At 48.0% G+C, this 26,356-nt stretch overlaps 2 protein-coding genes and 11 non-coding genes across 16 annotated transcripts in view; 8 read left to right on the top strand and 5 right to left on the bottom strand.

Annotated features, from left to right (window-relative positions):
* LOC135255885 (rap1 GTPase-GDP dissociation stimulator 1-like) overlaps positions 1–11,971 on the bottom strand; it is a 23,821-nt gene extending 11,850 nt beyond the window's left edge. Inside the window, exons 1-3 of one of the 4 annotated variants that reach the window (XM_064337650.1) lie at positions 11,781–11,971; positions 8,027–8,137; positions 1,040–1,162 (exon numbers count right to left, since the gene is read on the bottom strand). In XM_064337650.1, coding sequence (XP_064193720.1) covers positions 1,040–1,162; positions 8,027–8,137; positions 11,781–11,853 — 307 coding nt within the window. In that variant the 5' untranslated portion in view covers positions 11,854–11,971. The other 3 variants (XM_064337652.1, XM_064337653.1, XM_064337651.1) reach the window with 3 other exon arrangements.
* On the top strand, positions 1,648–1,719 carry trnaq-cug (transfer RNA glutamine (anticodon CUG)). Its single transcript has one exon. It is a non-coding gene; the product is annotated as a tRNA-Gln (tRNA).
* Positions 1,987–2,074, bottom strand: trnay-gua (transfer RNA tyrosine (anticodon GUA)). Its single transcript is given in 2 exon segments — positions 1,987–2,022; positions 2,038–2,074. It is a non-coding gene; the product is annotated as a tRNA-Tyr (tRNA).
* Positions 2,688–2,759, top strand: trnaq-cug (transfer RNA glutamine (anticodon CUG)). The gene has a single exon. It is a non-coding gene; the product is annotated as a tRNA-Gln (tRNA).
* On the bottom strand, positions 2,996–3,083 carry trnay-gua (transfer RNA tyrosine (anticodon GUA)). Its single transcript is given in 2 exon segments — positions 2,996–3,031; positions 3,047–3,083. It is a non-coding gene; the product is annotated as a tRNA-Tyr (tRNA).
* Positions 3,363–3,434, top strand: trnaq-uug (transfer RNA glutamine (anticodon UUG)). Its single transcript has one exon. It is a non-coding gene; the product is annotated as a tRNA-Gln (tRNA).
* trnaq-cug (transfer RNA glutamine (anticodon CUG)) lies at positions 3,903–3,974 on the top strand. The gene has a single exon. It is a non-coding gene; the product is annotated as a tRNA-Gln (tRNA).
* trnay-gua (transfer RNA tyrosine (anticodon GUA)) lies at positions 4,214–4,301 on the bottom strand. Its single transcript is given in 2 exon segments — positions 4,214–4,249; positions 4,265–4,301. It is a non-coding gene; the product is annotated as a tRNA-Tyr (tRNA).
* trnaq-cug (transfer RNA glutamine (anticodon CUG)) lies at positions 5,926–5,997 on the top strand. The gene has a single exon. It is a non-coding gene; the product is annotated as a tRNA-Gln (tRNA).
* On the bottom strand, positions 6,434–6,521 carry trnay-gua (transfer RNA tyrosine (anticodon GUA)). The gene is given in 2 exon segments: positions 6,434–6,469; positions 6,485–6,521. It is a non-coding gene; the product is annotated as a tRNA-Tyr (tRNA).
* On the top strand, positions 7,114–7,185 carry trnaq-cug (transfer RNA glutamine (anticodon CUG)). The gene has a single exon. It is a non-coding gene; the product is annotated as a tRNA-Gln (tRNA).
* Positions 11,972–13,067: 1,096 nt separating the features above from the next.
* Positions 13,068–13,155, top strand: trnay-gua (transfer RNA tyrosine (anticodon GUA)). The gene is given in 2 exon segments: positions 13,068–13,104; positions 13,120–13,155. It is a non-coding gene; the product is annotated as a tRNA-Tyr (tRNA).
* A 93-nt stretch (positions 13,156–13,248) lies between these two features.
* Positions 13,249–25,742, top strand: LOC135256187 (excitatory amino acid transporter 3-like). Its single transcript, XM_064338030.1, has 13 exons — positions 13,249–14,737; positions 15,523–15,663; positions 16,284–16,376; positions 17,632–17,743; positions 18,094–18,136; positions 18,270–18,359; positions 19,079–19,302; positions 19,955–20,062; positions 21,259–21,381; positions 22,003–22,197; positions 22,653–22,787; positions 23,297–23,752; positions 25,646–25,742. Exons 1-13 carry the CDS (start codon positions 14,647–14,649, stop codon positions 25,740–25,742), a joined length of 1,908 nt encoding a protein of 635 aa, XP_064194100.1. The 5' UTR covers positions 13,249–14,646.
* The last annotated feature ends 614 nt before the right edge of the window (positions 25,743–26,356 follow it).

The following is a 26,356-nucleotide window of genomic DNA, read 5'->3' as shown; positions in this document are numbered from 1 at the left end:
CACAACACACACACACACACACACACACATACACACATACACACACACATACACACACACAGACACACACACACACATATCCACACAGGAGCTCCTCAGAGACTCTGCAGAGAGAGCAGAGACACCCAGTCATACATATACACACACACACACACACACACACACACACACACACACACACATACACACAACACACACACACACACACACACACACACACACACACACATACACACATACACACACACATACACACACACACAGACACACATACACACACATACACACAGGAGCTCCTCAGAGACTCTGCAGAGAGAGCAGAGACGCCCAGTCATACATATATACACACACACACACAGACACACAGACACACATACACACACACACACATACACACAGGAGCTCCTCAGAGACTCTGCAGAGAGAGCAGAGACACCCAGTCATACATATATACACACACACACACACACACACACACACACACACACACACACACACACACACACACACACACACACACACACACACACACACACACACACACACACACACACACACACACACAGACACACACTGCACTCAAACTGAAGAACTGCGAGACGATTGCTCATCCCGATGCATTCTGTCAGCGAGCCAAATACCATCTGATATGAGCTGTGAAGACCAGCACAGTCAGTCTGTTCCCCAGTTTCCACAGCTAAACTCGGAGAACAGCAGAGGGAAACACACACAAACAGGCCCCTGATCCTGCTGGGAATTGGGGTTTTTTTGGCTGCAGATGAGATGGGTGACTTCAGTGACAGAAATGAGAGGGAACCCACCATGGTGGTCACGGAGGCAGGCACATGCAGTTGAACAGAAGCATCACAATCATCGCCAGGCAAATCACAATCGCAATAACCAAAGGACATAATGAACCAGCGGTGTGAGCGCAACCAGGGGTGGTCTGGCAGGGTGGGTGGACAGGCAGGGAGGGGCAGGGGTGGGGACAGGGGGGAGGGTGGGGTGGGGACAGGGGAGGTGGGGGCAGAGTCCTCACCGTTTTTGGCGACCTCGGCTATGATGTTGGCGACTTTGGGGGTGCAGGGCGTCGGCTGATTCAGGAGCGCGGAGAAAAGAGGGAGGATCCCCGAATCCTGGATCCGTACACTGGCCTCTGCATCTGGGGACCACAAACACAAACCCTCAGGGACCCCAAAACCCCCAAACACAAACCCTTAGGGACCCCAAAACCCCACAAACACAAACACTCAGGGACCCCAAAACCCCACAAACACAAACACACTCAGAGACCCCAAAACCCCACAAACACACTCAGGGACCCCAAAACCCCACAAACACAAACACACTCAGAGACCCCAAAACCCCACAAACACAAACACTCAGGGACCCCAAAACCCCACAAACACAAACACTCAGGGACCCCAAAACCCCACGAACACAAACACTCAGAGACCCCAAAACCCCACAAACACAAACACTCAGTGACCCCAAAACCCCACAAACACTCAGTGACTCCAGTAGGGGGTCCATTTGCCCACGTATTTATCAAGCTACAGTTCCACAGATATTTGTGTTTTGACCTTGCAGAACTTGTAGACTGTATTTATCTCCCTCTGCCGCTATCATCAGCCAGAGTCAATATGGGGTTCCATGGTGTAATGGTTAGCACTCTGGACTCTGAATCCAGCGATCCGAGTTCAAATCTCGGTGGAACCTGGACTTTAGGAACTTGTTGATGCGCAAATGAAATGTGATGTCACTGAACAATGTGTTGCTTGGTGGCTAATGTTTTTGGGATCTGGGTATTTCTTCTTTAATCGGTTATGTGAAGTCCACTCTAAAATGAAACAATTCATATTTTCATTCTAGTTTGTTTCAGGTGCTCTGCATGGTCATCACCACCTCCATACGTGACATTGTCGTTGATTTTGTTGATCGTGGAAACGCTGATCATAAACAAAAGCTGCTCTTGGAAAACACTACTCCTTCGAGCCGGATTCGAACCAGCGACCTAAGGATTTCAACAACACCCAACTACAGTCCTCCGCTCTACCAACTGAGCTATCGAAGGGTACAAAGTGCTGGTTAGGCACTGCATTTCACAGCACCCTCCATTAGTGTCCAATCCTGTCCTTTCAGATTGTTAGCTGTTGATGTGGTGCAGTCTTGCCATTTTGAAGTCATGGGAAGAGGCCATTTTGTGACCGGTCAGGTGACTGGGGAGTGGTTTTAAAAAGGCTCATTGTTGAGTGCCCTGGCCCGTTTCTGTCAAAGACTCAGTTTGGAGCACACTGGGTTCTTTGGTTGTACAGGCCTCAAATGCTGCTTTGTGGCTAATGAGTTTTGGGGTTGGGATTGTTTTTTCCTTAAGACCAGAGACAAATTCAGACCCAAGAAACCAGGTGAACTGAGTTACTTCTGTAGTCAAGTGATTTAACTGATCAACTGCTGTGCTATTCAAGTGTATACAAAATGTTTCTTGTTGGCATCAATGGTTTAATCGGTTATGTAATGTCTACTCTAAAATGGCTGTTGTTTCAGTGTTTAGTTTCTTTTGAACAGAACAGGATAAAGTAAATAATTTATCTAGCTACAGTTCCACAGATGTTTGTGTTTTGATCTTGCTGAACTTGTAGACTGTACTAATCTCCCTCTGCCACTCTGACCAGATAAGGCAGGTGTGAGGTTCCATGGTGTAATGGTTAGCACTCTGGACTCTGAATCCAGCGATCCGAGTTCAAATCTCGGTGGAACCTGGGTTTTAGGAACTTGTTGATTCGCAAATGAAATACTTACATGAGTTGTTATGTGATCTCACTGAACAATGTGCGTTTATGACACAGTAAAAAGTCATTCTTGGGTACAAATATCCAATTTCAAAAAGGCAATTCCAGTTTGTTTCAGGTGCTCGGCATGGTCATCACCACCTCCATACATGACGTTGTTGTTGATCATGGAAACATAAACAAACCCTGCTCGTGAAAATGACTTTTCCTTCGAGCCGGATTTGAACCAGCGACCTAAGGATTTCAACAAGGTCCAACTACAGTCCTCCGCTCTACCAACTGAGCTATCGAAGGGCATACAGAGGGGTTTTGGCTCCACGATTCACAGCACCCTCCATCAGTCTTCCCCAGCACGGTATGTGGCGTTACTATATTTCTGTTCTGCTGTAATGAAATGTTTCTCATTTCAATTCCATGGTGTTTGCATTAATCCCAATGCAAATGTGTTATAGTCCAAAATGGGGTCCAAAATATAGCACCGTGGGGACACACTGGTAGCGTCTCATAATACTGCATTAAAGCCAATCCAGTCTTGTGTGCAGGAAACCTGTTTCACCATAAAACCATTGTAGGGGTTCCATGGTGTAACGGTTAGCACTCTGGACTTTGAATCCAGTGATCCGAGTTCAAATCTCGGTGGAACCAGTGCAGTGTAATCTTGCTGCCCTTAACATCCTCCATTAAAGTTAAGAATTTTTCCTGAATAAACCAGAATAAACCTGTGTGATTGTGTACTCTTGCTCTATTGTAGTGCAGTGTCTGGGTGAGTTTGCTGTCTTGTGCATCGTGGGCTCAGAATAAGTGATTTAAAAGTGTATTTGAAAAACAACTAATGCGGATTGTTTGCGACGTTCTATAGTAATGTAATGTAATGTATAGCTAGCGTGGAGGACCGTAGTGAGAAATATTATGAATCCTTAGGTCGCTGGGTTGAAGGAGTCCCTTGTTTTAAAGTTAAGACTTGTTGATTTACAGATGTATTAAAGACAAAACTGAAAAAAAAAAACAAATAACCTGAAACATGAACTAGAATGAGAAAACAAATAGTTTCTTGTTGGTATCATAGTTTAATTGATCTCCCTCTGCCACTGTCATCTGTTTAGGCAGATCTGGGGTTCCATGGTGTAATGGTTAGCACTCTGGACTCTGAATCCAGCGATCTGAGTTCAAATCTCGGTGGAACCTGGGCTTTAGGAACTCGCTGATGCCCAAATGAAATGTTTTCATGAATAACACTGTCACCTAACTGAAATGTGCATGTTTGTCAGAGTAAAAAGACCTTCTCCAGTATGAGTACACAGAGAAGGCAGTTCTAACAGATTCTCATTCTAGTTTGTTTTCGGTGTTCTGCATGGTCATCGCCACCTCCATGACTTGTCTTGGATATCGTTGAACGTGGAAACGCTGATCTTTAAAAACAACCCTCCTTCGAGCCGGATTCGAACCAGCGACCTAAGGATTTCAACAAGGTCCAACTACAGTCCGCCGCTCTACCAACTGAGCTATCGAAGGGCACACAGAGGGGGGTTTGGCATGTTTGGCATGATGGTAAGCATGAAATGTTTCTCATTTCAATTCCATGGTGTCTGCAGCATTAATCCCTTCACAGATGTGTTATAGTCCAAAATGGTAAATTAACAATAGCTCTAATTTGGTTCACGTTTGGAAAAAAGTACTCTTGATTTTGACCTACAACAATTCTAAATCGCACATACACTTAGTTTCATGTGAATGCATTCTTACCAATCAACTACCATTACAACAACACCCCAAAGTTTCGACAAGCATATTTTTTGGCACACATTTATGTCTTTACTTTTTACCTTGTCCTTCTGGATTGTTGGCTGTTGATGTGGCGCAGTCTTGTCATGCTGAAGTCATGCCTACTTAATTATTGCTTGTATTATTTGCATAGACTGCTTTGTTGCTGCTTTTGTTTGTGTTAACCAGATTAACCTACAGGGTCCAAGTTAAACTACATGGTCGGTCCCTGCACTTGGAACTGTACTTCCCTCTAGGGTTTTTAACACACTTGTTCCTGGTTATGGTTATACACTTTGTTGTACGTCTCTCTGGATAAGAGCATCTGCCAAATGCCTGTAATGTAATGTTAGATAATCATGGGAAGAGGCCATTTTGTGACTGATCAGGTGACTGGGGGCAGGTTTTAAGAAGGCCCATTTCTGAGTGCCCTAGCCAGTTTCTGTCTGGAGCAGAATGTTATGCAGATTTCCTCAATCAGATTGTTAGCTGTTGATGTGGTGCAGTCTTGCCATTTTGAAGTCATGGGAAGAGGCCATTTTGTGACCGGTCAGGTGACTGGGGAGTGGTTTTAAAAAGGCTCATTGTTGAGTGCCCTGGCCCGTTTCTGTCAGAGACTCAGTTTGGAGCACACTGGTTGTACAGGCCTCAAATGCTGCTTTGTGGCTAATGAGTTTTGGGGTTGGGATTGTTTTTTCCTTAAGACCAGAGACAAATTCAGACCCAAGAAACCAGGTGAACTGAGTTACTTCTGTAGTCAAGTGATTTAACTGACTTCCCTCTAGGGTTTTTAACACACTTGTTCCTGGTTATGATTATACACTTTGTTGTACATCTCTCTGGATAAGAGCATCTGCCAAATGCCTGTAATGTAATGTTAGATAATCATGGGAAGAGGCCATTTTGTGACTGATCAGGTGACTGGGGGCAGGTTTTAAGAAGGCCCATTTCTGAGTGCCCTAGCCAGTTTCTGTCTGGAGCAGAATGTTATGCAGATTTCCTCAATCTTTTTTTTTCCTTTTTAAATGTAAGTTAAAGTTTTTAACATATGTATTAAGTGAAATACATATCTGTTATTTTACCCAGGTAACAAAAGAACGCTTTAGTATGTATGAAGGCAGTGACAACCATGGAGAGCTCCTGAAACATCGAATCGTTTCTCGTTGGAATCAATCGTTTAATTGGTTATGTAAAGTGTACTCTGAAATGGCTCTTATTTCACTGATTAGTTCCATAGCACTGTTTAGTATCTTTTGAACAGAACAGAATGAAGAACCTTATCGAGCTACAGTCCCGCAGACATTTGTGTTTTGACCGTGGAACTTGTAGACTTTACTTATCTCCATGCCACTATCATCAAATAAGGTCAATATGGGGTTCCATGGTGTAATGGTTAGCACTCTGGACTCTGAATCCAGCGATCCGAGTTCAAATCTCGGTGGAACCTGGGTTTTAAGAACTTGTTGATTCGCCAATGAAATACTTACATGAGTTGTTATGTGATCTCACTGAACAATGTGCGTTTATGACACAGCAAAAAGTAATTCTTGGGTACTAATATCCAGGCCTTATCGTCCAGTATGATTATGTGTGAGTATAGGTTTTAAGAAGGCCCACTGTTGAGTGCACTAGCCCATTTCTGTCAGACTCAGTTTGAAGCTCATTGGGTGCTTTAGGCCTCAGATGCTGCTTGGTGGCAAACATTTTGGGATCCTGGTTTTTTTTCTTTAATCGGTTGTGAAGTTTGCACTAAAATGAAACGATGGATATTTTCATTCTAGTTTGTTTCAGGTGCTCTGCATGGTCATCACCACCTCCATACCTGACAATGTCGATCGTGGAAGCGCAGATCATAAACAAATATTGCTCTTGGAAAAAACTACTCCTTCGAGCCGGATTTGAACCAGCGACCTAAGGATTTCAACAAGCGCCAACTACAGTCCTCCGCTCTACCAACTGAGCTATCGAAGGGTACAAAGTGCTCTTTAGGCACTGCATTTCCATCCTGTCCTTTCAGATTGTTAGCTATTGACGTGGTGCAGTCTTGCCATTTTGAAGTCATGGGAAGAGGCCATTTTGTGACTGGTCAGGTGACTGCGGAATGGTTTTTAAAAGGCCCATTTTTGAGTCCCCTGGCCCGTTTGTGTCAGAGACTCAGTTTGGAGCACATTGGGTGCTTTGGTTGTACAGGCCTCAAATGCTGCTTGGAAGCTAACAATTTTTGGAATTGGGATTGGGATTGTTTTTTCCTTAAGACCAGAGACTAATTCAGACCCAAGAAACCAGGTGAACTGAGTTACTTCTGTAGTGATTTAACTGATCAACTGCTGTGCTACTCAAGTGTATACAAAATGTTTCTTGTTGGCATCAATGGTTTAATCAGTTATGTAATGTCTACTCTAAAATGGCAGTTGTTTCAGTGTTTAGTGTCTTTTGAACAGAACAGGATAAAGTAAATAATTTATCTAGCTACAGTTCCACAGATATTTGTGTTTTGGTCTTGCTGAACTTGTAGACTGTACTAATCTCCCTCTGCCACTCTCACCAGATAAGGCTGGTGTGAGGTTCCATGGTGTAATGGTTAGCACTCTGGACTCTGAATCCAGCGATCTGAGTTCAAATCTCGGTGGAACCTTGGTTTTAGGAACTTGTTGATGTACAAAGCATTTAACATTTATGTGTGCGATCGCAAGTTTGTGAATGGAATGTCCTTAACTGAACATTCTAATGCTGATGTAACCATCACTGCCGGTAACTGAACACAATGGAGTTCAAGAACACCGGCACGGAATTTTGGTAAAACATTCTAAAAAAAAAAACAAAAAAAAAAAAACCTCCTGGACATTAAGCCAGCTGCATGGTTAACCCTGGGCAGGGAACTGTCCCGAGGGAGAGCTGCTCGTAAAACCCAGCAGGCGCGGATTATTCACGGGCCTGGCTGGGGCTCTGCACGTTTCTGGCGGTTTGTCTGTCCTTCTCCTCCTCTGATTAATGTCCGAGAACACAGGCCGAATCTCTGAACAACTGAACAAGGGCTGGAGGGTCGAGCAAAAAGGAGGAAAAAAAAACCAGAATGAAATGAGTTTCAGATTACAAGAGAGATAGTCTCTCATTTCCCAGAAACGTACACCAGATTTTTCACGTCTTAATGAATGCTTTCAGCGCAAGAAAAACTGACTGGACAAGGTCTTTAATGAACCAGACCCACTACTCTGCAGGAATTATACAGAACCAGGCTTGCTATTGTGCAGGGTCTTTACAGAACCAGGCCTCCAAGGCTGCAGGACTGATTACAAGGCGGACTGCAGTAACACTGACCGGGTCTGTGACTGTACAGGTCACTCTGGGTTCTACGGCTGTAAATGGTTCAGTTTGTGTGGCACTGACAGCGCAATAGTTGCTTAGTACTGGGCAGTGTTGTTTGTGTGGTTTTGTGGTTTGGATAGGCCCAGAGAGGCTGGGTGCTGGTCACTCACTGTTGTTTGCCAGGGCGTTGAGCAGGCAGTCCAGGCACCCCTCCACGCCGTCCGGAGCGCTTTCCACTGACGCCAGCTTCAGCTTCTCCAGAGCAGCACACAGGTCATCAGCTGGGACACACACACACACACACACACACACACACAGACACACACACACACACAGACACACGCACACACAGACACACACACACAGACAGACAGACACACACATGCACACACGCACACACAGACAGACAGACACACACACAGACACACGCACACACACACACACACACACACAGCCACACACACAGACAGACACACACACAGACACACGCACAGACAGACACACAGACAGACACAGACACATAAGCAACCGTGTATCGCCCGGCAACACATCCCTACAGTAACACATCTCTATGGCAACTACACACCACCCAGCAACACATCCCTACAGTAATACATCTCTATGGCAACTATACACCACACTGTTACACATCCCTACAGTGACACATAGATCTCTATGGCAAGTACGCACTGCCCAGCCTGACATCCCTATGGGATCACAGAAACACAGCGTCCAAACAGTAAGCTGTGCTTATATACTGCTCTTTAGTGAGTCTTCCACCTTTACTCTCAGAACTGAAAGCTGCAGAATGGTGCTGTGAGGAAAACACCCCCCTTTACACCCCCCCCGGCGTTTCCCCACTCCTCTTCCTCCCCACCCACCCGGGATCCTGACCGCGGGGGGGGGGAAGAGTCCTGCCCTGAGCTGACCTCTAGAATGGGAACACATACACACAGACACGGACGCACACGCACACACAGACACACACACGCACACTCACATACACTCACACAGACACACAAGAGCACATGCTCTCGCTCTCTCACGCACACACGCACACACACACACACACACACACACACGAGCACATGCTCTCTCTCTCTCTCACACACACGCACACTACACACACACACACACACAAGCACATGCTCTCTCTCTCTCACACACACTCACAGACACACAAGAGCACATGCTCTCGCTCTCTCGCGCACACACACACACACGAGCACATGCTCTCGCTCTCTCGCGCACACACACACACACACACATGAGCACATGCTCTCTCTCTCTCACACACACACTCCCCCACAGACACATTAACTGAGAAACAGCACGCAGAAGCAGAGGATTGTGGGTCCTGCGGCTCCACGCCTCTGCAGTAACGGCAGCTTAACAGGCCCGTGGCGGGCGAGAGTCTCGAGTCACATGACCTCCTCGAGCCAAACCTCATTGGCGGAACCCGAGGCGAGGAATCCCTCCTCGTGCCTAACCGCACGGATCCGAACCCAGAACAGCCGAGAACAAACCGCCTTTCAGCACCCTGTACTTTACAAACCCAGCGATGAAAACAGATGTGAAAGCATCACATACTGCAGCTATACAGTGTATGCATATATATACGTGTACTGCAATGTATAAAAGCAGCAATGATGTATACTTTTCATCACACTGTATTTAGTGCTGCAATACTGCGATAACACAGGACAGTGAGGCACCAAATGGCACTGAGTCCACTAACAAGATTTAGTGTTTTCCTCCCCTTACCCCCCCCCCCCCATTTCCTCTGCAGCAGGGACCTCTTTCCTCTTTCCCTGCCCTTCAGGAAGCTCAGAGGTGCATTCGGTGACCTGCAGGATGTTCGGGCTCAGAAGGGCGTCAGGGCACGTATTCTGACTACACTTCCCATGATGCACTGCGGTGGGTTTCCTCTCGGACAGGTCAAGGTTGCCCGTTACACGTTGTTCATGCACTGTGCGCCTACTGGTCTTCTAAAACAGCTTTCTGTCCCTTAAGTTGTGTCCGTGTAATAGACGAAGAACACTCTTGTCCCTGGGTCACACATGGTTAACCCTTCAAGGTATAAAAGATCACAAATATGTAATTAGAATGTTCTCAGCTGAACATTCTAATGCTGATGTAACATTCTAATGCTGATGGTAATGGAAAGCAATGGAGTTCTAGAACACTGACTTTGACTTTTGAAACAAACATTCCAAGAAATACCTACTCTTCAAAGGGCCACAGTAGGCTATTAATTAACATTTTATTGAGTCAGGGCTGTTCAATGAAACAGGGTAGGTTGTCTGGTCGTTGTCTCTTGGACATGTGACCTATTTTGTTATTTCATTTGAAGGTGGACCATAGTAACCCCCCCCCCCCCCCCCGAGTCATGTGCTTTGCATCCGTTAGCGCCAGTCAAAGGGACAGGGTTCAAGTCGAGGAAGTGCATCACGGTTTTCAGAAACAAAAAAATCGTATGCATGCCGCGCATTCATTCACTAAACGCGTGATGGTGACAGTGTATGAAGATCCACAGTACAGCGACAGCTTAAGACTGGAACACTATCAATATGTGACGACCGGCTGTTGATATTCACCGTGAAACGCATCTATCAGATCTACAGAGCTAACGTTATATAATTTGTAGGAAAATGAATGGGGAGCAACCAATATTTCTGAACATAATCAGCGACCCTTGTTCATGCATTACGAATAACTAACCTGCCATATGTCGTTTAAAATAATAACCTACATTATCACGTGTGAGCAAACAACTTGTAATGTAGTGATAATTTTCGGGCACATGACTTATTTCACTAAACTTGTTAGCAACTACTGTACAGCGAGCTCAAGTCACCTACTACGCAGCTAGTACTATAGCGTTAGCTGACCGGCTTACTGCCATGTAGTTCGAGGCTATGCATAATGTTATGTATGTTGTTAATAGCTCTCAGGTAGCAATAATTTGCAGTTATTTCAGTTTTACTGTCAAGTTCCCCAACTGAAACGCATGTATACACAGTTTGAAACCAGCGAGCTATCGAGTAGGAAAGATGACATTCTCTAGTCTAGGGACCAAATACTTATCGTTAGGTTAACGTTACATCAGCAGAAACCAAATAACTATAATATTGACTAATACGGGTAAAAATGACACACAAAGACTAACGTTGCCAAATCTAACTAGGATCGTGGACATATACGAAAATATATCTCGACTAAACATTGCACAGTAAATGATGCTCCGAAAGAGCTGTCACACCACACCTACTCGCAGCTAGCTAGCTAACGTTAACGAGCTTTTCAGTCATCAGCATTAAACCAGGCGTAAGCCACAGGATATTTCTGTGTAGCATGGACAGCTAGCAAACTAGTTAACCGTGCCAGGGGTAGAGAAGCGACGAGACCAAACTTGTCACTGTTGATCTATTGCTATTAGCCAGCTAATTAACGAGCAGAACATTTATCCCGTCAGCTGAACCGCGAACGACGCATTTTGGAGTAAGCGCGCACTCACCCATCACGCTCGGGAGATGCGCGACAGTCGTAACGGTCCTGAGCCGAGATGCTTTTGCACTGAAAATGCACCGGGAAAACGGCCCGTTTTACTCTCACGGCACGGCACTTGGATGCTGCGAGCTGGTCAAACAGTCATTCGTCCCAGGCCCACCGTCTTCTGCATTCGCGCAATCGGTCCCCGGCGATGGCACCACTATTATTTATTTTTTCACTGACACACTTACCAAGCGGCAAAGGTACCCCAATCTGCTAATGGGGGCGGTTACTCACTGGTGATGGGTACCCTAGCAAGCTAGCCGCACGCACGGTGAAATCTCCCAAATGCTCCTACCCAGCTAGTTTATCTCACTCCTGCGAAGCGAGTCTGCTCCCCACAAGTCAACTCCGGGCAGGTTACAGGCTTACGGTTCCGTCTGTAGGCGACGTTGAAAGCCCACCTCTCCCTTTCACTGGATTGGCGAGTTGAGTCCACACACATTCTCGGGCTGCTTCTGGTTGGTAGACGCTTTAAGAGTCGCGGGGTCCGTCTGCGCCCCGCGCTGGCCCGCCGCCTGGAGGTAATGTGCGCTCCGAGTATTTGCGTCTGGCGGATGGCTCCCACGAGACCATACTGCAGAGATCGGTCAGTTAGTCATGTCAAAAACTACACCAGTAAAAACAAATAAGCGCAGCCTACCAGCTTTTAAAAAATATATTTATTTTTAAACAAAACATCTTAAGAAAATAAGGGGCTCGTTTGTGGCACTCCACGTATGTGAACATACTGAATGTGCCACTAAAAATTAATAACGATACAGCTGCAGTTTGGGACCCACACAAGTTCTAGAACGTGGCCAAATGGAAGCTCATTAGACGGATAATGTAACCGATCGCGCAAGGCAGTGTGTTGGGAGTACTGGTTTCAGCATCGCGTCACAAGCGCAGCAGCAACACCAATAATAGATTCTTAACAGAATATAAAGTGCTGCATGTGTACATATATGCCATAACTCGTGAGCGTGGTCAAGGCCGATGATGGTCTCATCCCAGCTAACACTGTTGCTGGAATGTTTTGTCAATGTTGTAGCATCGCCACTGCATGGCAGCAACATTGTGAAAACGTTTAGTGTTCGCTGGGATAAATGTGCTCAGTTTTTTTTATCCCTCACAAAAGCAGCACTACCCACAATTCCTCCAGAAGTCTGCTCCCTGATCATTCACTGTTCCCTTGCAAAAGCACACTAGTCTAAATTACAGGTCACCTGTCGATCCGTGATTTTCCACAATCCTACAATGACTCACTTATGTGCTTTACTATAAGTGATGGTGCCTGGTGGATTATAACCTTACATCATGAAAACCCCCCAGAGACAATTGTCTCCTGTTTTGACAGGAGGTGAGTAGAGACTGTGAAATCTCCCAAATGCTCCCAAATGTCACTGGACATGGCTGCCTTCACTGTACGGGAAGTATTAATGCATGCAAACTGCTGGAAGCAATTCTGTTTAAAAAAAACTAAAAAAAAAAACTTCAGTTCTGTGCCTCTTCTTATCTGTTTTTAGGGGTGTTCCACCCAGTGCCTTCAAATATCTTACTGTGCTTTACTGGAATGTATATAGCCAAACAAATGTCTAATCAGTGTTGAAAAATAATTGAAAATAAAGGTTTATCTTTTTTCTACCCGATATTCATAAAAGGGAGTTGGTGGTGTGCCCTTCGATAGCTCAGTTGGTAGAGCGGAGGACTGTAGTTGGGTGTTGTTGAAATCCTTAGGTCGCTGGTTCGAATCCGGCTCGAAGGAATAGTTTTTGAGGGTGACAGTCTTGTATAATGGGTAACTGGTCTTGTACCCTAAAGGTTGCAGGTTTGATTCCTAGGTAGGAGGCTGCTGTTGTATCCTTGAGCAAGGTGCTGCTTAACCTGCATTGCTTCAGTATATATCCAGCTGTATACATGAATACAGTGTAAATGCTGTGTAAAAAGTTGTGTAAGTCGCTTTGGATAAGACTGTCTGCTAAATGATTGTAATGCAATGTAGGTCTGTTCATAAACCATTGTACCAGCATGTCCCAGGTGCCACCACAGTGTAATGCGTATTCATCCACTGAACAAAGGGGTCTGGTTTGTATGGAATATGCTCCTGAGCTCCTGAGAATTTTGTGGACTGTCCCGAACAAAATGTTTTTTGTTTTTGTTTTTTTCTTTCTGAGGCAAGACATGCTGACCGGAACAGAAGGCCACAGGTTGGCATTCTCTCCAGCGCTCGATGGGTGAGAACGAGTCGTCCCATATCTAGAATCTCCTCCCTGTGCATCATTGTCAGAAGGCTCGTAGCATTTTATTCGACCTTTGTCTCTGCCCTGGGAGCGTCACAGAATGCCTCACCCTTCACAGCATTTTTCTGTCATGTTCATTCAAGGGCAGCTTCCATGAATTCTCTTGAGCCAAAATATATGTATCTACGCCCCCCAGTACCTTCGGAAGAGACGATAAACCGAGGTCCCGATTCACTGAGGTCATAAAAGATTATGACGGTGGAAGAGTACAGTAGAGTTTGCAGACACAATTCAACAAGGCCTTCAGTGAGGAAGCCGCAATGCGTCACCTGGTGGACAAACAGAGGAAGCGTCAGAAGACCTGGAGTGGCCTCAATACAAGAGGCTATAACTACAAAGTGCGTTGTCCTAAATTTTGAAGATGTAAGCAAGCATTTCTGTTTTCCAGCGTTTTGTAAAAATGCTGCCACCAAACTCACGATCTGGTTGAAGAAAAGTAACGTGTTTTAATAATTTAAATGCGTAGCTCTGCATTTGTTTTTAAATTAATTTTATTAGTGCGTTTTATTTTTTCTTCCCCAATTTGGAATGCCCAGTGGTATACATATCGGCGCTCATTTTTGCGCCCTCCATTATCAGTTCGGTAGAATTGCAGACAGCCTGTACTGTGCTCGGAAACACCTGAGGTCCGCGCCGTCGCTTCTTATTCAGAAGTCGGGCGCGTGCAGACCTGAGCTGGTGCAGCTCGACGGGCGCACTCGCCGGCGACCGATCGACCGAAGGCCGTGCGTTTTACAATATACTGCCGCGGATTCCGTTGTCGTCATGGGACACCTACATCCCACAAGGACACAGGTAGCCTACCACCTGCTCACTCGCAACCCTCCTCCTGTCATCAGTCGGAATCTCCCTCTTCCGACCAATCACACTCTTCCTTTTCCCATCCAATCGGATTCCGGCTCACCTGGCCCGTGCCGTGGAGAAGGCACTCCAAGCCCAGGAGATCGCGGGATAAGATGGAGAACAGGGACAGAGGATGCCGCCGTTGCTGGAGCTCCGTGAAAAGGAATCTTTGCCTGATTGCTACCATTGGAGCAGTAATTTTGGGTAAGTCCCCACCCCACACATTGTGTCTTCAGCACTGGTTATGTGACGTGCTGAAGGTGCTAGTCTTGGGTTAGGACAGTTTTAATAGCCCGTAAAATAAGAACAGTTGTAAATTCAACAAATGTGGTGAGCCACTACATGTAAAAATCTCTTTTTGATCACAAAATATTTTCACACTGTATATTTTCAAAAATGCTGCAAAATGAGTCTCTTGTTCTTAACCTCATTCGTATTGCTGTTCATATGTGAGTGTGATAGGACAGAGGAGAACTTAATCTCTCACATTTAATTACTTAATAATAATAATAATAATAATAATAATAATAATAATAAAGAATAATCACAGAGCACATTTGATAGGACTAAATTGATTATCTTTGGGGGATTTAAAACCATGCTGAAATGATTTCAGTGATTAATTTGGATAATGGTTCTTTGTTGTTGACGTGTGGAAACATTCCCCTCACAGCTCAGGGATGTGTGTGTCAGTCGTGAGCTCGATGCTACGACAGCATCACTGCACCTGGGGACACACCTGTGGCCATGTTTTTAATGTGTCACGTTGCTTTGTCATGTCTCAGTGTTTTAGCACTGTGGTCTGATTGTCTTATCCCAATGTGTGTTCATTTGTACTCATTTATAAAGCCCTTTGGGCTGTAATGAATTGTAGTGAATGGTGCCAAATCATCATTATTATTATTAGTCAATGAGAACAATAATAACATGTTTCTGTTATCTTTGTCACACTCAAAGTGACTCCACTGTTGGTGCTTTGTCTCTTGCAGGAATCGTGCTGGGGTTGCTGGTTCGAGAGTATGCCTCCCTCTCCGAGCTCCATAAGCACTATTTTGGCTTCCCTGGGGAAATCCTGATGAGGATGCTCAACATGGTGGTCCTCCCACTAATCATTTCCAGCATCATAACAGGCAAGTCATGTGTCTGCCTACATCACAATGGCCAAATTACATGAGTTCTACATTCATAATTTGTAAGTCACATGACACCTACTGTACAGTGCCTGCTAATTTTTAAAACGACAAATGCACATCATTAGGCCAGTCTTTTAGCTATTATTATACAGTATGTCACATGACTGCTGTAATGTTTCCTAGGGTGATTTTGTTTAGCCACAAATAGCATTCAATAAATAAAACCAATGCTATAAAAATTGATAATTGCGTTTCAAGAATTCTTTTTGTGCTGCATACAAAAGTATTGTAATATTTGCCACTTAAAGGCAGTCAGTTGTGGTTAAAAGAAAATCATTGTGTTTTTTGCACATTAATTTTTTGGCCTGTTTCAGATATATTAGGTCACATCAGTTCACAAATACCCTCCAATTTCATAGTATATTTGAGTTAACATTTCTCTACCTTTTCCCAGTAATGTTAGCAACCATGAAACGCTTTTATTAATGACCATGAAACCATTAGCCAATCAAACGTAAGGTCCCGCCCCCTTTGTGGCTGACTGACGAGTTGCTCCAGCCAATCCTGCGCCGTGATCTCTCTGATTGGGTAATCGTGTGCTGGGACCGTTTCCCCAGGGGCGGCGGCCCTGAACCCGGAGGCGTTGGGCGGCATCGGCCTGCGTGTGGTGATATGCTACCTGTCAACAACCGCCATCGCCGTCTGCCTGGGTAAGAGAGGCCCCCTCCGCCTGGGCGCCCAGCCCCTCACTGCACCCATACAGGGTCCCCACCGCCCGGGCACCCAACCCCTCACCTCCGCCTGGGCACCCAACCCCTCACCTCCGCCCAAGCACCCAACCCTTCACCACTCCCATACAGGGGGCCCCACCGCTGCCCAACCCTTCACCACTCCCATACAGGGGGCCCCACCGCTGCCCAACCCTTCACCACTCCCATACAGGGGGCCCCACCGCTGCCCAACCCCTCACCACTCCCATACAGGGGGCCCCACCGGCACCCAACCCCTCACCACTCCCATACAGGGGGCCCCACCGGCACCCAACCCTTCACCACTCCCATACAGGGGGCCCCACCGCTGCCCAACCCCTCACCACTCCCATACAGGGGGCCCCACCGGCACCCAACCCCTCACCACTCCCATACAGGCCCCCACCAGCACCCAACCCTTCACCACTCCCATACAGGGCCCCCACCAGCACCCAACCCTTCACCACTCCCATACAGGGGGCCCCACCGCTGCCCAACCCCTCACCACTCCCATACAGGGGGCCCCACCGGCACCCAACCCCTCACCACTCCCATACAGGCCCCCACCAGCACCCAACCCTTCACCACTCCCATACAGGGCCCCCACCAGCACCCAACCCTTCACCACTCCCATACAGGGGGCCCCACCGCTGCCCAACCCCTCACCACTCCCATACAGGGTCCCCACCGCCCGGGCACCCAACCCCTCACCTCCGCCCGAGCGCCCACCCGCACCCAGCCCCTCACCACTCCCCTACAGGGGGCCCCACCGGGACCCAACCCTTCACCACTCCTGTATGGGGGGGGGGTTCCCCCTGGGTCCACATCACACACAAAGGGTTTTATTTGCGTCCACGTTTCATTGCTCAATAGTGACCCCTGCTGGCCAATCAAGCTCTTGCAGACTGCATGTCATGGCTGCACATGACAGGTCTTCCTCTGACGCCACTCTGTGCGAGCTTAGCTGCAGCCTGCGGTGTGGGACAAAAAAGTTGTAGTGCCCCCATGTGATTCGGAGGGGAACTGCAGACCTCTACTCTCCTGAGGCGTTCACGCATGTACTCGGCTGTGGTTTCAGATGATTGGACATTCCAAATTTCGATGGGAATTAGATATATGCAGCCCCAGGTTGGGTGGCAAAAATTAGTAAAAATAAATGAAACTTGGACGTAGCCGGTGAAATGTGTGACAGTGCGACTGGGCTACTCCTGCTCAGGTATCACCATGGTGACAGCCATCAGACCCGGCTTCCCCCGAGACAGCCGCAGTGGGATCGGGCCCAGGCCAGAGGTCGCCGCGGCGACGGACACCATGTTGGATCTGCTCAGGTGACGGTCTTAATCAGGGGGCTGGGGGGGGGGGGGGGGCCTCGGCTTCCAAATTCCTCCCGCTATGTCAGCACATGACAATCACACACAATCTCTGCGCTTTGAAAAGTGCTCGGGTTCTCCAGATGAGATTAACGGGCTGAGTGTTTTGGAGCCTGACTGTCACCGCCCTGTTTGCTGGGTTATTTCGGTGGCTCCTGTTTGCTGGGTTATTTCTGTTGCATCCTCTCCAGAGGGCTGGGGTAGAAACAGCGGGTTTATTATACACACATCAGATAGTGTACACAGCTAAAATGGCGCCCGCCCAGTGAAACTGTGTCTTTTTTTCCTTTCTTGCGTTTCTCCTGTAGGAACATGGTCCCTGAGAACCTGGTGGGAGCCTGCTTTCAGCAGGTATGAGGCCCTTACGGAGCGGGCCGCAGGGGGAGGGGGGGGGGCCCCATTGCCATTTCAGCCTTTCCTTCTGAAGCGTTGTTCTTTAGAAAAAATAAATAAAAAATTGGTCTCGCTTTTTTTTCCATCCCAGTACAAAACGCGCAGGAAAGAGGCGGACGCACCTGCAGCGGATGTTTCACCCGCACCTGTGCCCGTCTCCATAGCGACCCTCTCATGGCAGGTAAAACGGTCTCCTCGGCTACGAGGCTCTGGAGGGTTTGGAGAGGGAGCCCTGAGGACGTTGAGTCGTGGCGGAGCAAAACTCAGCCCTTTCCAAACCCAGCCTTCGCAGACAGTCTGTAGCAACCAGAGCACTTTATACATGAAATTACCCACAATCCTCTGTTTTTCGGTTATGCAACATTTCGATGATTATTACTGGTGACTCAGTGCCCTGATACATGGCCAGTGGGCCTGATGGAGTTTTGGAATTTAGGAATAATTTTATTAATTCTTTTGAGTAGACACCTTCTGGATTTTTCCCCCTGGTAGACGGGTAGGAAGCAGGGAGGGTTACAGGTGGAGATGAGACCCCAAAGGTGACAGCGCCACAGCGGGCATCAAACCCACACCCTTGCGGGGGATGTGACTCAGGGGCCTCGCCCAGGGGTACAGGGTTCTATCTGGCTTTTTTGTCAAGATGTGCAGCTTCATTAACAGAAAAAACCTGGCTAATTAACACAGAAAAGCCCACACAACAGATTGAACATCTTGTGTCACTTTTTAAAATTGCTTTTTTGTAATGTGAGAAGGAACCCATGTTCAGCATAAACCAATGCCCAGATACGATGTAACAGCTTCATAGCCTAACGTGACCTGACCCTGTCCACAGGTGAAGCCCTGTCATTCCAAGCAGGTGACATGCTGATGTTGTGTTCGCTGGCTTCCTGTCCGCTTTAGAACATCAGCCAGAACTCGACAGAGGGGCAGAACTACCCCACAGAGGGGCAGCAGTACTCGATAGAGGGGAGGTACTACGAGGGGATCAACATCCTGGGCCTGATCGTGTTTTGCCTGCTGTTCGGGCTCACCGTGGGCAGAATGGGGGAGCGGGGGCGGGTCCTGGTGGAGTTCTTCGACGCGCTGAACGAGGCCACCATGAGAATCGTCCAGATCATTATGTGGTACCGTACGAACCCCTGCGTGCTTCTGACGGGCAATTTCCCCTTACCTTTAACCTGCTAAAGCCAAAACACATGTCAGTCAGGAATGAGGTCCCAGATAGCAAGCGACTCCAGCCGGGATCTGGGCTGATTTTGGCCCGAAGGCAGCATAGCCGGCAGAGATCCGGTCCGGATTCGCTTGCTATCTGGTACATTGTTTTATTTTTTATTTTATCTAGCATAAGAACATCGTTATTACTTATATTTATTTTCCCCACACATTGCCCATTAGGGGAACCCGACACCTTTATTTTATTTCCCATTGAGTCCGTCTCTCAGTAGTGATTGTCTCTGTGTGGCTGCGTCAGTGCTATTTCCACACAGCGCTTACATCATGCTTCCACAATGAGGCCGCGGTGCGTAACCTAGCTACGAGCGCTAACGTGTGACAGAAGCATTTATACGCATTCCTGACTGCTTACGGCCGTGAGCCTCCACAGCTCACATCTGTCACCGCCCGTTCGTCATGAGCAGCGTCCGTCAGTTGTAAACAACTCTGGGAAATTTCCTGGGTTTTTTTTTTTTTTCCAGGGATTATTTAGAATGCATCATGAATGGTTTATGACTGTTTTTTATTTATTACAGCTAATGGTATTTTTTAATTATCTCACAGCTACATGCCCGTTGGGATAGTCTTCCTAATTGCTGTGAGGATCGTGGAGGTTGAAAACTGGGACATGGTCCAGAAACTGGGGCTCTTCATGGTGACCGTGTTGAGCGGGTACGCTGCCCCTGCAGGTGAACTGAGGGACTGCATGCTTAACATCAGCACATGGGACTGTGTGACATCAGCATCGCCTGTGCAGCCCACTGCGCAGCTACATGTCCCACTGCACAGCTACATGTCCCACTGCGCAGCTACATGTCCCACTGCACAGCTACATGTCCCACTGCGCAGCTACATGTCCCACTGCGCAGCTACATGTCCCCCTGCGCAGCTACATGTCCCCCTGCGCAGCTACATGTCCCACTGCGCAGCTACATGTCCCACTGCGCAGCTACATGTCCCACTGCACAGCTACATGTCCCACTGCGCAGCTACATGTCCCACTGCGCAGCTACATGACCCACTGCGCAGCTGAACTGTCTAAAACGTCACCAGCACGTTGCGTTGGCGATGCGCCAGGTTGAGGAAACAGCTGTGGCCTAAAGCAGCTGCAGCCAGCGCAGTCTGTAACAGAAGCTCGGCATCGCTGGCCTACAGCTCCCCTAAATTTAATTGTCAGCTGCTACCGTCTGCGACGATGGCTCGTGTCGAGAGATGAGAAACGTGATAACCCCCCACCCACACCCCCCCACCCCCCCTTCCACGTACGGCCACGGCATGTTTGTCCGACAACCCCCCCGAAAATGCCTCAGAGGGGAAAGAAAATCCTTCCAAGAAAAAACGGCGACTGTTTCCACAACGCGTGATTTCGCTCGGCGTTCTAATTTAGGGGCATTTGAACCCCCCCATTGGAAAGGGGGGGCACTCCGCTGGGCCAGTGCCCACAGGCTACTGGTTTCGCTACGTTAAAAATAATAACAATAGCAACAGCGGAGTCAGTTTGCATTGCTCTTTTTCAAGGAGCCGAAGACGATTTGCATCCGTGGTCCTCAGTCCTGGTCCTGGAGAGCCACAGAGTCTGCCGGTGTTTGCTGTCGCTCGGCACTGGAGTTAGCCCAGTGATTGGTCAGTTACTTACACAGCTAACTTGGGTCACCTGGTTAATTGGGTCTCAATCGGTTGCTGATCTTAAGATGAAAACAAAAACTAGCAGACTCTCCTGGCTCTGCAGGACCAGGACTGAGGGTCAGTACTTTACATCACTACAGGTTAAAAAAACGACAGAATGGTCAATGACAGAAACAGAATAAACATGGGGGGGGGGGGGTTAATTGCAGGTCAGTAGCCGCTGTTTCTCCTCCTCTCTCCAGGCTGGCCATCCATGCCTGCCTCGTTCTCCCGCTGCTCTACCTGGCGTTTGTGAGGAGGAACCCCTTCAGGTTCGCCTGGGGGATGGCTGAAGCTCTGGTGACCGCCCTCATGACCTCGTCCAGGTACACGGAAGAGCCTCATTGGATGATAATGATGATTGACAGTGAACACAACCAATAACAAAGTTAACAAGCCTGATATGAGTTTCCTGACCTTAGCCTATGTGATTCCGCTTGAAGTTTGACACTACATTCCTCTGATGGAGATAAATGAACAGACGGACAGACACACAGACAGATAGACAGGCAGGCAGGCAGGCAGGCAGACAGGCAGACAGGCAGACAGGCAGGCAGACAGACAGACATACAGAGAAACATATCGCTAATACATTTATACCAGTTCATACTGTAGTAGCGGGATACTCCAGTCTGTCCCTGGAGGCCTGTAGTGCTGCTGGTTTTTACTCTTAACTTTTATGATCAGGGACTGATGTACACCTGGGAGACCAGGTGAGTGGAGCCTCTGGCCAATCAGTGACATTAATAAATGAATCAGTTAACTTTGAGCTGTAAGAGAAAACCAGCGGTACTCCTGGTCCTGAGGGCTGGACCTCACACTGTGTCTCAGAGTCAGGGGTGCTGGTCTGGGGTCAGTTGGGCCCTTTAGTTCATAATGGATCAGGTTAGGGGTGCAGACAGGGCGAACTGATCTCAGATCAGCTGAGCGTGCGCCCCCCCCCCCAGCACGGCCACGCTGCCTGTGACGCTGCGCTGCGCGGAGGAGAGGAACGGGCTGGACCGGCGGGTCACGCGCTTCGTCCTGCCGCTGGGCACCACCGTCAACATGGACGGGACCGCCCTGTACGAGGCCGTCGCCGCCATCTTCATCGCCCAGCTCAGCGGCTACGCCCTGGGGGTGGGGCAGCTCCTCACGCTCAGGTACGGCTCCCCCCACCCCCCCACACTCCCCCCGCTGTCCACACTCCCCCAGCCCCCCCGCCGTCCACCTCCCACCCCACTCACCTGTCCACCCCCCCATACCCCCCACTCACCTGTCCACACTCCCATCCATACCCCCCACCCTGTCCACTCCCATCCCCCACCCACCTGTCCACACTACCCCATACCCTCATGGGGGGGAGGGGGGGGTACAAAAATGCCACTGCAATTGTAGACTTGACCAGAAGAACTGACCCTGAATTACTTCTATCACATATCCGGCTGTATAAATGGACTGTATACGTATAAAACATGTACTAAATGTAATGTAAACATAATTTAATTTGGCGTGCATTTCCCCTATTCATTACCAATGGCGGTAAGCAGAAGCACTGAAATATCTTCTCCTTTAATGTGAAGCTTAGCAGAACCACTCTGATGTGTCCTGTCTGCAGTATCACGGCAACGCTGGCCAGCATTGGGGCAGCTGGAATCCCCTCTGCAGGGGCAGTTACTACGATCATGGTGCTGTCGGCGCTGAACTTACCCCTGGATGATGTCACTCTCTTAATCGCTGTCGATTGGCTGCTGTGAGTTCCTCTTTGTTTTACACGGTTTTACACAACGCACAGACTGTGTTAAAAAAAGACACAGGTGCTGTGTTAACACAGAGGCTGAAACCTACAGCCATAACACCCTGTACCCTTCTCATGTTAACATGTGGGTCGGGACCCAAAATGGGTCATGGGATTGTATGAGGTAGAGCCACTAGGCTATGCCTCTATGTGTAATTGATGGGTCCCTGTATGTTATTAAATGGGTAATTTGGGTCCCAGTAAAAGGTTTTAAGAATCAGCGAGTATTGAGTATGGGAGGCGGGTTTGAGACGACACACATGATATAAAAACGTGAGCAAGTCCACTTTACAAGCCTGCTGAACCCACCGCTTCAGACGCTGAAAGCCTTGCTTAGTATCCGGGCTTTACTCTGGACTACCGCAGAGCGGGAGATCGATCGCACGCGGTGTTCAGTGCCTGATCTGAGACTGCAGAGTTAACCTCCCCCCCGTGTCCCGCCCCCCCGCCCCCCCCCCGGTCAGGGACCGCTTCCGCACGGCGGTCAACGTTCTGGGCGACGCCTTCGCGGCCGGAATCGTGCAGAAGCTGTCGGAGCGGGAGCTGGGGGGGGCGGGGACGCTACGCAAGCTGGACGCCGCGAGCCTCTACGCCCTCGACACGCCCCCGGGCACGGCCGACGCCGAGGAGGACGCCTACGGCAACCACGTCTTCGCCCGCGGCAACGCGCTCGCCAGCGCCGCGGCTTCGCAGCGCACCGGCTCGCCGCCAGACGGTCGCCGCAACGACGCTCGCCGCAACGACGGCTTCGCCCGCCAACGCGGCTTCGCCGCGGCAACGACGGCTTCGCCCGCAGCAACGACGGCTTCGCCCGCGGCAACGGCGGCTTTGCCAACGACGGCTTCGCCGCCAGCGTCGCCAGGCGGCGTGCCCGCGCAGGCTTGCCGAACACGCTTCGCAACGATGGCTAGCCGCAAGCGGTGCCCGCGAACTGCTTCGCCCGCAAGCGGCTTCGCCCGCGGCACGACGCTTCGCCGGCAACAGCTTCACCAATCGCTTGATCGTGACGCAATTTAAACAGCTCTCAGTGCTAGAAAGAAAAAACTCTTCGGAAGGGAAACTTCACCCTAATCTGATGTCGTGTATTATTTACATATATATATATACTGTTGATTCCTTCTTTGATCACTGCTGGAATGTTGAAAAAAATCATTTATTTTAAAGTTGTGGTTTTGTAAATATCTTAACAGGCAGACTTTGCGTCATGCAAACCACATGATTGCTTGGGGCCCCAGACACTTTGGGGCCCCCTCTGGCTATAAGTGGGTGCCTCTATATCCTTGAATGTTGATAAATATATAATTGAAAACAAATGCTTTAAATTATGCATTTGGGCAATATGGTGGAATTTCACTTCATGCACTGTAGGTTTTTAAAGTAAGTGGCTTTGTCAGCATACTGTCGGGAGGGGTTCTGGGGGTCCCCAAAAACTGGGCTTTGATTGGGGCCCCAAAATGGGCCACTGGATATCTTACCTGCTCTGTTCTGTGTGTGAAACACACCTCTTTGATTCAGCTGTAAGGTGTAACGATATTGAGAGTGGGTGTGGCCTTCCCAGTTATGTAAAATGGGCAGATACTTCCAGGACAGGGGAGGGGCTTGTACCGGAAACACCTTCTTTTGTTCGATACAGGTAACAGCTAAAGTTACCAAACGTGCTGGAGGCTATTGCAGCGATACAGAACACCTACAGTCATGACCAGGCCTTCCAAACTGAGTGGATATTCTGGAAACAAGGGAAAAGCTTAAACAACCCTAACTTAAACAAGCATAAATAAGTTCATAAATAAATATGAATAAATAAAATGTTATTTATTTAATGGTTTATAGTTTGTCCTGACTTAACAGGGTGTTAATTTAGTGACACTGAACTCACATGCAGGACTTACAGCCGTGCAGTAGAGGGCGCTATTTGTCCTATTGGACAGTCAGTGGACATTAAATGAGCATTAATCATATGTCACAGTTCAGCATCTGATTGGCTGAGTACACGCAGGGCCTTTTGTGTTAGAAACCTCAATGAACTGGAAGATTGAATGGATCAAACACACATGCACACATGCATACATACACACAAACACACACACACATACACACAAACACACACACGCACGCATACATACACACACACACATACACACACACACACACACAAACACACACACATGCACACACACAAACACACACACATACACACACACGCTCACACACACACACACACACGCTCACATACATACACACGCTCACATACACACAAACACACACACATGCACACATGCATACATACACACAAACACACACACGCATGTTTAGTTCAAAAATTGTCCTTACGGCATGACGACAAATGAGTGAATTTAAGGAGTTAGGAGTTATGGACCATACTTTACAGTTCACACTTCTTTTTTCTATAGTATTAATGCGTGAATCGGGCAGGAATTTAACAATTCCTGTGTGTGCACCTAGACCGCTACCAGGCAGCCCTTTTTGTTGTATTGAATGTGCTTGTATCAGAGCTCCACAGGCCACTATGTGGAGGCTGCAAGTCTCTGCTCATCAGAGCGTCCTGGTGATTAATTAATGTCCTGTAATATAATCAAGGCGGAGAGCGGCTTCTGGCTCCAATTACAAAGTAATAGAGTCACTGAGCAAACAATGGGCACCGAGAGAAGTGGGATTACAGTAAACTGAGGTGCTCAGCAGACACGCTCATCCAGGGAGAATTACAAAACACTTAGAGTCCAGTGCTGGTTTGAGCCAAGATGGAGTGTAAACAGGCGGGTTTCCAGTCCGTGGGGTATGTATGCTGTGTACAGTCTGGCCTTCAGCCCTGGCCCCGGTTTCCACCGTCTGATCTTACAGGAGGAGAGCGCTGAGTCACCGCCCCTGCTGCTGGTGACCTTTGACCTTTGACCCTATAGCGCCGAGCACCGGCACCAGACGGAGAGAGAGAGAGAGAGAGAGAGAGAGAGCTCGGCATGTTTTTTCCAGGAGGAAAACGAGCATACCCTGGCGAGCGACCTGGCCCTGTTTTGGTATCCATGGTAACGGCGGCCAGGTGGGAAACCTGTCAGAGTCAGCTGGACTCCTGTAAGAGTTCCGGAACAATAAACAATAGGGCTGTCAGGCTCCTCACAGCCTCTTACTGGGGCCCACATTACTTTTTAAAATTATGCATATGGGCCTGATATTTTCCACATATTATTTAGAAAGCAACAAATGTATAAAATTTACTGTACTGTAGTAAATTAATGCAGGTGCCCTTTAGCCAAGAGTTATTTTTCTGCCTCTAATGGGAGTGATACAGACACTGTGCGAATACAAACCTAATCATTCCATTTCATTAAGAAAGTTTCAATAATTAAAAATGTATAGTTTAGTAATGAAGTGGTCATTTGTTCTATTAAAATGAACACTATTGTCATAATCTATAAAAGTATAAACAGGTTAAAAAGCTTTTTCAATATTCTGTGGAGGGTGAAAACAAATGTTGGCCGACATTGTTCATGTATTTAACTTTTGCTTTG

The sequence above is a fragment of the Anguilla rostrata genome, chromosome 5 (genome assembly GCF_018555375.3).
Source record: "Anguilla rostrata isolate EN2019 chromosome 5, ASM1855537v3, whole genome shotgun sequence".
In the NCBI taxonomy this organism is placed as follows: Eukaryota; Metazoa; Chordata; class Actinopteri; order Anguilliformes; family Anguillidae; genus Anguilla; species Anguilla rostrata.
The sequence above is the reverse complement of the archived record's forward strand: the minus strand, read 5'-3'. Positions and strand labels throughout refer to the sequence as shown.